Below are 12,376 nucleotides of genomic sequence, written 5' to 3'. Positions count from 1 at the left end.
ATGCCTCAGTAAGGTAAGGAACTGCTTCCAACTCCCCCCCGCCTATCTACCCCCCATCTCTGCTCTTTTGGCTGCCCTACGCCCTGTCTTGCGGGGCGGCCAGCAGCCCTAGAACCGCATGGCTCAGGGGCTGCAAAAAGCCCTTGAGCCACAGTGCAGTGCAAAGCTCCAGCCTCCCCTGGAAGCCTCAGCCGCCCTAGCAAGCACCAGCAAGCATTCATTTGCCCAGCTGCCTTCTCTCCCAGTTCCCCGCGCTGACCTTTGCCTTTTGCACCCAGCCGCTGCGGCCAAAGCAGAAGCACCTCGCTGCCTTTGCTGTTTCCTTTTTGGACCCGCAGCCGTCAGTGCAGGGAACTGGGAGAGCTCAGTGAACAAATGCTTGTTGGGGCAGGCTGAGGCATCTGAGACTTCCAGGGGTGGCTGCAGCTTCGCGCTGTAGCTCAGAGGCTTCTTGCAGCCCCAGAGCCACAGCTCACCAAGAAGAACCTGAGCCTCAGCATGCAGAGCCGCGCAGTTCTGGGGCTGCTTGCCGCCATACAAGGCAGGGTGCAGGGCAGCTAAAAGGGCAGAGATGGGGGTAAAGATAGGCAGGTGGGGGGAGCTGAAGCACTCCTACAGTGATAAGTGCGGGCAGGCTACCAAGAGCTCAAATTCTGATCACGTGAGCATGGGGGTGCTGCAACAGTTGTAACTTCGGGGGCCAGTCATAAATCCATTTTTTCAGCACCATTGTAACTTCGACTGGTCGCTGAATGAATGGTCATAAGTCAAGGACTACTTGTAGTTTCTTGATTTAAATTACTCTATAAAAAAGAAAACCATTATTTGAAAAAATGTTTCCCATCCAAGCACTAGCCAGGGCTGATGCTACTTAACTTTCTGAGATCAGCCCCAACTAGAACAGTTGTTAAAAATCCTGAATCAAAATTTAATCACTGAAATATATTTAGCTTGAGGGAGATATAATGTATGTTTTCCAAACATTTATCTATAAGTAGACACCGCTAGTCGTCACCATCACTATGGTATATATGAATCACATGAACACTACTACTTAATTAATGATTGAGTATTCTGGATAAACAGTACCCAATTTTTTTCCCCTTCCACCTAAAAAAGTTTACCCTGTAACTTGTTGCACATGAATAACTGTTGTTTGAACACACACTTCGATAAAGAAGCACAAACCAGTCAAACAACTGGAAATAATGATTTATTAAATGTATATGCCACCCAACTCCCAATGAAAAACCTAAGTACTGTAACTAAAAAGACAAAAACGAGTTCAGGAATATAGAACTCTCATGCCAAACATTCCAGAAAGAAAGAAAAAAATATATTAATGTTGTTTTAACTAAAATGAACAGCTGTGACTTCAATTTTCTTAGAGTTAAAAGACAAGATTGATTCCTGCACTTGACTGTAATTAGTGTATATTTTATGGACAAGCATTTTTATATCACGGAAATACCTTGTTTGATTGGTCAGAATTACATTAACTGAATTGCTACCAAATTTAGAAACTGTACAGTCTGTTTATATTGGATACAATGATGCAAAGCAAACTGACTTTGCCTGATGCAGTAGGTACAAAACAGTTTCCCAAATTGTTTTTATATTAGATAAAACATTTAAAATAGGTATCAGAGAATAATGCCTGTTTTGGGTTATTTTGATATATGTGTGACACAGTAAAGATTAGAAATAATCCTTTCGGTTAAATAGCACACACCTCAGAACCTTCTAAGATTTAAGTTATTCTTAAGCTTAAATTTCAAGGAAGGCAGATTCTGACTGAATGTTAGGAAAAACTTCTTAACAGCAAGAGCAATTTGACAGTGAAACCAATCTCCCAGAGAGGCAGTGAGCTTTTCTTCATTGAATACAGTCAACAAGAGGCTAAGAGCCAGTTGTCTGGGATATTTTCACTTGGATTTCTGCACTGAGCAGGGAGCTAGACTCACTTGCCTAACTCTGTGATTCCCTGTAAGGAATATTTTAAAAAGCACAATAATTACAATGCTTCTTCAATACTGTAATAAATTGGTGGATCAATGAACTTAAAACTTTACAGGAACACTGAGCCTTTTTAAAAAAATTATCAGGTGTGTGAAGGATTTCTTTTACAGTATTTACAATTATAGCTGCACACAGATATTATGTATCTAAAACAAGTCAAATCTCCAAACAAAACACAATGGCCATTAGGTAAACTGGTCAGAGCTCCCTTATTAAACAGCAATTCTGGTAAGTAAAGATGATTTCAAGAAAAGGGGGAATCCCAGTAATAACTACCTTAAGAGGATGCACTACTGACTATTAGCCACAAGTATATTTCTCCAACTAATTGAAAAATTACAACAATTAACATTCATTAGTGCATCAAAACTTCAGTTTGCTGAGGACTGCTAAACTGAAGACAAACACTGGGCTATCTGAGAAGTTCCAGTTTGTAAAATGATTTTTTTTCTCCTGCAAGTAATGGTACAAGTGAGAAGCAAAAAAGCAGTTAACTCCCTTTTTGGTAGCAGCCTCTGAATTACTGTATAATTATCAGAGTCTACTGGAGTGGGGCAATTTATAAATTCAAATAATAATAATAATATCATAACACTCCTACTCCAGCAGTGCTGGGATTGCTGCAAGAAAACAAGAAACCTTAAACAAAATGGAATACAAAACAAAACGTATGATTCCTCAGCACATGGAACAACAATTACAAAATGAAGAAGCACCCTGTATCCTTATTAACATAGAAGAAACCATAAGGGAACACATCATGCTGGTCTCTTTCCTCAAATTTTCCTGTACCTCTTGCATCAATGCAAATGTTCAGTCAGAACACACACAGCGTAGTGTATCCACAACAAGGGAGACAGACTCTTTATTTATACCCAAGACCAATGATCTAACAGATTGGGCCACATACTAGCCAAGCACATTTCAGCAAAAACAAGCCAGAGACTCCTTCTTAAATGTTGAATAAAATTAGTATTACTGGATATGGAAACGTACGTGATTGTCTGATCACTCCCTCCAGCCAAGGAAGGGAACAAATGTTCACTGTAGTTTGTCTGGGTAAACCCCCAGACAGACAAACTCTTCCCAGAAGTCTGTTTTGCCAAGTGTTACGTTTCACAAGTCAGGCAAGTCTCTCTTCCCTCCTCCCACCCCTCGTTACAACTATTAAAATAAAAGGAAATTAGATCTGCTCTTTTCCCAACCCCCTACACCAAAGCCGATGCCAAAAGTTTGATTCAGCCTGGGATCGACACCCGACACCCGCTCCTCCAAACTCCAGGGAAATATCTGCGTCTGAGGGCCGCAAAGCGCTCGGAAAGTAAAACTTTTGTCTCGCTTTCGAGGCACAGCTGAGCTCGAGAGCCCCATCACGCAAAAGGCCAAGGGAATCCTTCCCTGGGAAAAGGCAGGCTCCCCGAAATGATACGTTGACGAGGAGGGGGACACGGCACGGAAACGCCCTCCCGCTCTAGATCAGAACTTGTACAACGAAGGCGCTTCCTGCCTTTTTCCCTGCCCGACCGGGAACGGGTCGCTCGCTCTCCTCTCTCCTACCCTCACATACAGCACACACATCCTTCCCCTGCACCGTCTCTCCTAGAGAAGGTGGCTGAATCTTTGCTCGCCATGGTACAGCCGCCTCTTGGACTCCCCGCCCGCAGCCTGTCCCTTCCCGCCGCCACGCACGCTCCCGTACGCATCGCTTCCCCATGCCCACTCGGCTCCCCCTCACACCCCCACGCACACCTCCTCCGTTCCCATTCCCGAGTTGCAAAGAAGTTTCCATCTCCACAACAAAAGGGTCCCTCTTCCCCAAGCGCGGGACCGTAACAGCCGACAGCGGGGCGGCCCCAGAACGTACCCCCGACGGACCCCAAGTTGCACCGAAGTACTGAGGTGGCGAGCAGCAACAGGAGCCACAGCAGCGGCGGCGGCGGCGCTGCCGCCTCCATGTTGTGCTGCAGCAGCAGCTGCCCGCGGACTGGCTCAGGCAGGCTCCATGCCCCGTGTGCACCGCGCTCGGCAGCGAAGGAGGCGGGCGCTCCCCGGATCCTCCTCCTCCTCCTCTCCTCCTCCTCGTCGTCGTCGTCGGTGCTGTCGCTCTGGGAAGGAGAGAATGGGAACGGGGTGGGAGCCTCCCGCTGCAATCCAACCCGAGGAGGAGCTGAACGGAAGCCAACAAGGCGCTCCGCCCCTTTCCCGGCGTGGGACAACCGCGCGCCCCAGATTTTGCTGTCCCTGCCTGTGCTGGCGCGCCTGCTTGGGGAAAGAGCGCCAGGTGTGAAGTTCGCCCTTCAGGTTTTAAATTCAAGAAGTCACCTCCCATAGAAAGGAGGAGGAGCAGCAGCAGCTGGGGGTGGGGGGACTGAAGGTGCCCACAAACCGCTTCCCAGTTTAGGGGGCCGTCCAAGTTTGTCTTAGACGTGTGTGCTGGAAAAAGTTTTATCTCATTTCGACAGGGTCAACCCCCATGTAAGCACAGTTCCAAGGAGCCCAGATTAAGAAGACTGCCTCCCGAGGGCGCTTGACAACATCGCGGGTGGAGGCTCAGTATCCACAGACTGCTTTGCCGTTGGTAAGACTTGAGGAACAAAAGGCTGTTGTGAGGGCTACCTTCTGCTGGCAGGAGTTTTGAATCTTGGAAAGCTGCCAGACAGGAAGATAGCGATTGGGGCCACGACTGCATTTCATTCTGTTCCTGGAAAGCCTGCACCTGTCTAACCCTTGGCAGGCCAAAGGTGGCTGTAACACAGCACATGCTGTACAATGTTCACTAACAAAAATTCTTTGCATTTTAAGCACCTAAACTACTGTGGCGGAGGCAATATGCCCACAGACACCACCCTTGGCGCCATGAAGCTCTCTGCTGCATCTGACTTATTATTTTTAGATTCTTCTAATTAGGAATAAAATAATAGGAAACAGGTATGCTGCAAAGTGCCAGCCTCGTGCATCTTTTTAAAACAAGAAAAACTGTTTTGAAGGGAAAAGTACAAAAGGCCCTACAGACATTTTAAACAAGGGAGAGTGAGTTACAGCCCAGAGCTTTGCTTTAAATTGGTTTGCTTCCTAAAAATTAGAACATGAATTAGATCAGCTGCAATAGTAAAGAGCATCCTGTGGGCTAGATGGAGTGGTGGGTACCCATCTCATCCATTTGCCTTGTGTGCAAGCGTGTTCCTGTGCAACTGGCTGGGTCCGCCATGGCACAATACAGTGGCACCCCCAACATTCTACATACAGTGGGGCAAAAAAGTATTTAGCCAGCCACCAATTGTGCAAGTTCTCCCACTTAAAAAGATGAGAGAGGCCTGTAATTTTCATCATAGGTATACCTCAACTATGAGAGACAAAATGGGGGAAAAAATCCAGAAAATCACATTGTCTGATTTTTAAAGAATTTATTTGCAAATCATGGTGGAAAATAAGTATTTGGTCACCTACAAACAAGCAAGATGTCTGGCTCTCACAGACCTGTAACTACTTCTTTAAGAGGCTCCTCTGTCCTCCACTCGTTACCTGTAGTAATGGCACCTGTTTGACCTTGTTATCAGTATAAGAGACACCTGTCCACAACCTGAAACAGTCACACTCCAAACTCCACTATGGCCAAGACAAAAGAGCTGTCGAAGGACACCAGAAACAAAATTGTAGACCTGCACCAGGCTGGGAAGACTGAATCTGCAATAGGCAAGCAGCTTGGTGTGAAGAAATCAACTGTGGGAGCAATAATTAGAAAATGGAAGACATACAAGACCACTGATAATCTCCCTCGATCTGGGGCTCCATGCAAGATCTCACCCTGTGGGGTCAAAATGATCACAAGAATGGTGAGCAAAAGTCCCAGAACCACATGGGGGGACCTAGTGAATGACCTGCAGAGAGCTGGGACCAAAGTAACAAAGGCTAGCATCAGTAACACACTACGCCGCCAGGGACTCAAATCCTGCAGTGCCAGATGTGTCCCCCTGCTTAAGCCAGTACATGTCCGGGCCTGTCTGAAGTTTGCTAAGAGCATTTGGATGATCCAGAAGAGGATTGGGAGAATGTCATATGGTCAGCTGAAATCAAAGTAGAACGTTTTGGTCTAAACTCAACTCGTCGTGTTTGGAGGAGAGAGAATGCTGAGTTGCATCCAAAGAACACCATACCTACTGTGAAGCGTGGGGGTGGAAACATCATGCTTTGGGGCTGTTTTTCTGCAAAGGGACCAGGACAACTGATCCGTGTAAAGGAAAGAATGAATGGGACCATGTATCGTGAGATTTTGAGTGAACACCTCCTTCCGTCAGCAAGGGCATTGAAGATGAAACGTGGCTGGGTCTTTCAGCATGACAATGATCCCAAACACACCGCCTGGGCAAGGAAGGAGTGGCTTCGTAAGAAGCATTTCAAGGTCCTGGAGTGGCCTAGCCAGTCTCCAGATCTCAACCCCATGGAAAACCTTTGGAGGGTGTTGAAAGTCTGTGTTGCCCAGTGACAGCCCCAAAACATCACTGCTCTAGAGGAGATCTGCATGGAGGAATGGGCCAAAATACCAGCAACAGTGTGTGAAAACCTTGTGAAGACTTACAGAAAATGTTTGACCTCTGTCATTGCCAACAAAGGATATATAACAAAGTATTGAGATGAACTTTTGATATTGACCAAATACTTATTTTCCACCATGATTTGCAAATAAATTCTTTAAAAATCAGACCATGTGATTTTCTGGATTTTTCCCCCATTTTGTCTCTCATAGTTGAGGTATACCTATGATGAAAATTACAGGCCTCTCTCATCTTTTTAAGTGGGAGAACTTGCACAATTGGTGGCTGACTAAATACTTTTTTGCCCCACTGTATGCTCATCAGTCCATTTATTGTGTCCCTCCACTTAAAGATTAACTTGGTGGGATAATACTGTGCTGCTATTGGCCAATGTTTTCAGAGTTATTTATGCACTGAGAGTTCTGTGATAAGTAAAAAAAAAAAAATTACACCATTATATTTATTACTTCAAATAAAAGCGTTTTGCTAGCACCCTAAACAAATCCAATAATCCACTTTTTCTTTCCAAAGGACATAGAAGCAGACACATTCTTTAAGAGGGCCCACTTTCTGTCAATCTGCTCCTGTCAAAACCTGAAAGCAGTCTAGACTAGGCCATAGATTTCAATGGCTAGACACATGGCCTAAAGCCAGACTGGCATTTGGGTAATCTATTTAAACGGGAGTGCTTATTTCAGCTTTGGTCCAAGTGAAAATGATTACATTTGAGCTAACTTATGTTACAAATAATTTCAAGTCAGAAAATGAGCCTTTCCTTATTTCATATTTGTTGTATATGTCATCCCTGAAATGTGTGGATTCCATATGTCTCCACAGTTTGCACCTCTCACAGTGAGCTAAATGCAAAGTCCTTAGGGTTCCATGTGGGATGTGAGGTCCAGAAAAAAACTTATGTTGCTCATTTGTGACCTGAGAAGCTGTGTATCTTTCTCAGTCGAATAGAACCAGAAGGGTATCTTCTTATTTCTCTCTGAGAATGAAATATATCGGGTGAAAGATGGTGCAGTATTGATTCCCAAGCAAAGTACTTGAGAAGTGATAATACTGTAGCCCCAAGACTTTCTGTTTTTAAGTGTTGTGATAAAATGTGTTACATGAACTTGTGAATTTTACAGGTTTTAATTTTTTTAGTATTATATATCCCAACTAGTTCTTTCTTCTCATTCATTTCAATAACAAATGATGAACAAGGCATTTTAAAGGTAAAGCATTTAAGTCCTGTTGACTGGGTTAACTTGACCTAACATTAATTGAAGTAAATCTTGATACAAACTTCCTTTTCTGAAAAAAAAATCTCATTTTATTATTAATTACTACTCTTTATTAGAGTTATCCGCCAAATGATTAAATACCAAGACAGTCCTGGATAATTTGGAACAAATTGTCATAAACCTAAAATGTTAGACTCTGACATACACTTTTATGAATCAGATCCTTCCACAAAGCTTGAAACCAAAGTTCTGGGGTATTGATTCTTGAATTTCACTCACAATAGGTCACATCATTTTTGCCTACTCTTTTTTGAAAAAGACACATGAATATGATATTGCTCCTTGCCCTGAACTTCCTGCCCTGCATCACATTCAGGAAGAGTTATCATAATCTCTTCCCATGGTCCTTCCCCTTTACAGAAAATCCTGTCAAACCTAAATTGTCTGAAATTTGATATGGACATTCTTTTCAATAGCAGCTATTTTCACTGCAGCTTTATTCATATTCTATCTCTAAACAAAAATTTAAAGACTTTTTTTTTAAGAAAACAAGCAGTTTTTAAATATCATAGTTCAAAGCCACCTGGTTTTGGTAATTTTCATCCCTTTATGATGGTCTAGCTTTCCTGTATATCTCATCCCATCCTGAATAGAGACATGGCATTTTTAAAAATCCTAATTTTAAAGAAGTACAAGTCAACCCGCACCCCCTGCCACACATTTCTATGAAGTTTGGCATTCTCCACCCCTTCATACTGGTTAAATTTCCTCCAATCCATTTTGATTAAAAATTATATAGGTACACTATAGCTTTTCGGCATTTGTTTTTTCCATACTAGATAATAAGAGGATGGAGCTCTTTTTTTCAAATCTTTTGCTGATCTGAGGATCAAGACAGAACAGAGTACCCCTGGGCAGGGAAGGCTATTTCTGAAGTTCCCCAGATCCAGCCTTTAAAACCTGTCAGGCAATCTCTACAAGGGTAAGACAAGGAGACTTGCTAGCTGCTGCTTATTCAGGATGGAGGTGAATCACATATTGAAAGCAATATGCTGTCCATGAAAAAATAAAGAAAGGAAGAACAGTTTCTATCCTTCTGTATTCTGATGATATGATTCTTATATCAAGCAAATTAGTCTGTGAACCTTTATCCTCAGACTCATTGTTGCAGTCCATGGTTTGTGCCAAATAATGGCTAGCAGACACCATTTCAAACAGATAAATTCCTTCAAATACTTGGGAACCTTTATTTTTGTGCACAGGAAATTGGAAAAGTGATACTGACTATATTCAATATTCAGTAGCCAAGAAATCAGAAGGCATTATCAGATTCTATTGAAAGAGTATAGCCAACTCCTACCTATTTATATTTTTTTTAACTTAAAATAATCCCACAACATTTTATGGCATTTGGATAAGGACTATAATTTCAGTAGATAATATGCAGAACAAAAATGTAAAGGAACCAGACAAAACAAAATGCATTCTTGGAACAGGTTCAGTTTCTCTAGAATGTAAAGTTCAACTTCTTCCAGTTATTATCAGAATGAATTATCCTCAGTTAGAAGCCTTTTACGTGCAGATTGCTGGACCAGGATAGAAATTGGAGGTACCAATCCGTTTATTTTACATGATATGGTAAGTTATACTATAATTTAGTTTAGTGTATTGTCCGAATTGAAACTATGGGTCAGATTTTGATGAAGATGCTCCACTTTAACCACAATCTGTAACCATGGCTTGATTTTGGTTAGCTTGCTTAACTCAGTCTGGCATGTTACATGACTTGGGAAATGAGAAAACTGTTGGGGTTGTGAAATGTTATTACAAAAACCATGAGGAGGAGAGAGGATTTATTCCTACCTCATGGAGAGCCATGAAGAGAAAAGAAGAGAAGAAAATGAGGGAAACAGGGAAAAAAGGTGGTCTCCAAGCCCCCCCCACACAAAGCAGCAAAGCTAGGCCACAGCGAAGCCACCCTTCCCTTTGTAGTTGTGTGAGACAGGCTTGGTTGAAACCCCATATTTTCCAATAAAAACAACATAGAGTTACAAGATGAACTGCAAAACAGTCATACCTCTTGCAGAATCTCTGCTGCTTTTAGTTTGATTTCATCCCGTGGGAGTGCATAGGTGGTGAAAGAGAGGCCTAAACAGGGTGAAGTGAGACTCGGTTTCCACCCACCCCACCACTACAAGCAGTGCTTCTAGGATCAACTGGAGCACCTTGCTATCCACTATAAACAGGTAACTGGAATACGGAAGAGCAGGTTTACTATATTGTCTGGTGTACCATTGACTCATATTTAATGCAAAAACATTCTTAGAGTCATGTAATCAATCATTCTTAGATTATCATGCAAATACACTCATCTTATGATGGCTCAAAACAACAATTTCAGAGCATGATTTTTAAAAAATCCGGTTTTAACATTACAAATTATAATTCTGTGGATTTTATTGTTGCTGTGATATTATTTTAGTATAAAGTATATTTTATATATATTTAGAAAGTATATAATTACATAATATTTTGAAATACTCTCAACTTCATACATAACTATTTTTACCTTGGTAGAAATGGCTTCTAAAATGTATTAAAAGGGAGATTTATTTGATGTTTATTGTTTAACAGAGCTGGATTATATTTAGACGTAGTTGCTGCTTCAGAGTGAGCATTGCCTGCCAAATTTCAGATAGATAGATGCAGGGGATTTTTTGTTTTTGTACAAAGATCTTTAGAGACTGCGGGTTTTCAAAAAAGGATTTGCTTACCCCTGTGATTCTCTGAGCAATTTGTATGAAGATTACTTAAATCATCATATGTAATTTTCATACATATTACCCACAAAAACATGGGTAAGCAAATCTTTACATAGAAGTACCTTAGGGCAGTAATCAGTATATTTTTAAATGATAAATGCTGGTGTTTTGTTCACCAGTATTTAACATTTTGGAGCAAAAGGGATTCTTCCCCTGTTTTGTGACTTTTTGAAATAATTTCTATGAAATAACTTACACTTTAGAAATGTTCTTAGGCAAGAATCTTGCCAAATTTTATAATAGGTACAGAGTTGTGAATTGTGATTTTTTTTCCTGCTCAGTTGATACAGAAGTCATAGAATCTAAGTTCAGTGGGTGAATTGATGAATGATACAGTAAATATATGAAGCCATATTCTGTTCTACTTGTACCTACAATATAATACAAATATATGTTGTGTGGTACTGTCATACTTTAGCACACTTAATATAAAAACCAACTTGATTTTACAGCCTCTTAGAACACTCTCCTCCCTATTTAAAGATTACTTGTCTCAATCTTTGTTTTAGAATGAGAAGTTTATCTTATCACCAGAATTATGCTAAAGGAAAGGAAACAAGATCATTGCACCCTCACTCCATATTCAGCTGCTTGGAGCTAAGGTGTGGTCAATCCTATCAACCAGAAAAAAAGAGCTAGGGAGATTTTGAATCATTCTGTGGACACATCAACAACTAGAATACAGTCTCAATCCTATGTATAATCTTTACTATAGTTATAATGAACAGCAAGTAAGAAATTTTAAAAAGAAAACAAATAACTTACTTAAGCAGAACCTTTCAGTTGATCCTTGAATAAGAGTCTCTTGGCCCATTTTTTTTTTTTTTTACTGTAGGACTATACTGTAATTTATTTTCTTTCTCCAAGTATTGTTATGAGTAGCAATATTGATCACATGTCTCAAGAATTGCGTCTGGCAAAGCAAAGACCAGTAATACTATCAGCATCAGTAATGTTTTTTTAAAAAAAGACAGTATGAAGTATACAAATAATTGGGATGTAAGATCAAATAGTTACATAAATAGCTTGCAACTCCCTCAGATTAACGTGGTCCTCTGGTTATGAACTGAGGTCTGCCAGTTGACCAACACCTTTTTTTGACTGTTCCTAGCAGAAGCAGACATTTAATGTTTAAGTAAGGGACTGCAGTAGAGGGGAATCTGTGTTTAATTTTTAAGCCGTTTCCATACTGTAAGAAATAGAACTTAGGTAGGTTTGTTGTTTTTACAGTAGCTTAAGAGATAAATGAATATGGAGAATTGTTTATGACATAACAGTTATAGCTTTGGCCAAGCAGAAACAAAGAAACCTAATCTTACATTCAAGAAAAATTGGGAAAAACAGAAAAAGGAAAGAAGGTAAATGACTGCAACAGGATGCAGCTAGCTTAACCACAAACTGCAGGTATTTACAGGAACACAGTAGCCTTTAAGATGACACGTAAGTAGAAGTACCAAATATGTGCAGTTGTAAATAGGGGTAAGGGGGCTTTGGAGTAGAGTAATGGGAGATGTAAACTAAGGTGGGACTTCTGGAAATTGTATGAGGCGTATTGGATAGGTTATAAACTCCCTAGTACCTGACCAATGGGGAACCGGAGGAGGGCTTTTAGCATCTGTGATAGGGAATAGAAGGCAGACCAGTTGCTAAGATCTGGGTCCACCTCATTGCTAAGTGTGTGCACCCGCTTTTGCAAAAACATTAATAAATACTTTGCTGCTTCTGAAGACCTGAGTTGGGTTTTATTGATAACAATACTGATGATGAACAG

The 12,376-nt window shown here is 41.2% G+C and overlaps 2 protein-coding genes across 4 annotated transcripts in view; one reads left to right on the top strand and one right to left on the bottom strand.

Moving 5' to 3' along the window:
* The window catches only part of LRP5 (LDL receptor related protein 5), a 147,855-nt gene extending 143,738 nt beyond the window's left edge, over positions 1 to 4,117 (bottom strand). For both annotated transcript variants that reach the window (XM_007425267.4, XM_007425268.4), the window contains exon 1: positions 3,884 to 4,117. In XM_007425267.4, the coding sequence (XP_007425329.1) occupies positions 3,884 to 3,974 (91 nt within the window). In that variant the 5' untranslated portion in view covers positions 3,975 to 4,117. The remainder of the gene's footprint in view (positions 1 to 3,883) is intronic.
* Positions 4,118 to 4,129: 12 nt separating this feature from the next.
* LOC148214999 (syncytin-1-like) overlaps positions 4,130 to 12,376 on the top strand; it is a 102,322-nt gene continuing 94,075 nt past the window's right edge. Inside the window, exons 1-2 of one of the 2 annotated variants that reach the window (XR_015797126.1) lie at positions 4,130 to 4,300; positions 4,482 to 4,597. The gene's annotated coding sequence lies outside the window, so the exon portion shown is untranslated. The remainder of the gene's footprint in view (positions 4,301 to 4,481; positions 4,598 to 12,376) is intronic. The other variant, XM_088146123.1, reaches the window with a different exon arrangement.

Source organism: Python bivittatus, unplaced genomic scaffold, assembly GCF_059951505.1.
Source record: "Python bivittatus isolate LINGU-HERP-01145 unplaced genomic scaffold, Pbiv_v1 ctg000480_np1212, whole genome shotgun sequence".
Lineage (NCBI taxonomy): Eukaryota > Metazoa > Chordata > Lepidosauria > Squamata > Pythonidae > Python > Python bivittatus.
The sequence above is the reverse complement of the archived record's forward strand: the minus strand, read 5'-3'. Positions and strand labels throughout refer to the sequence as shown.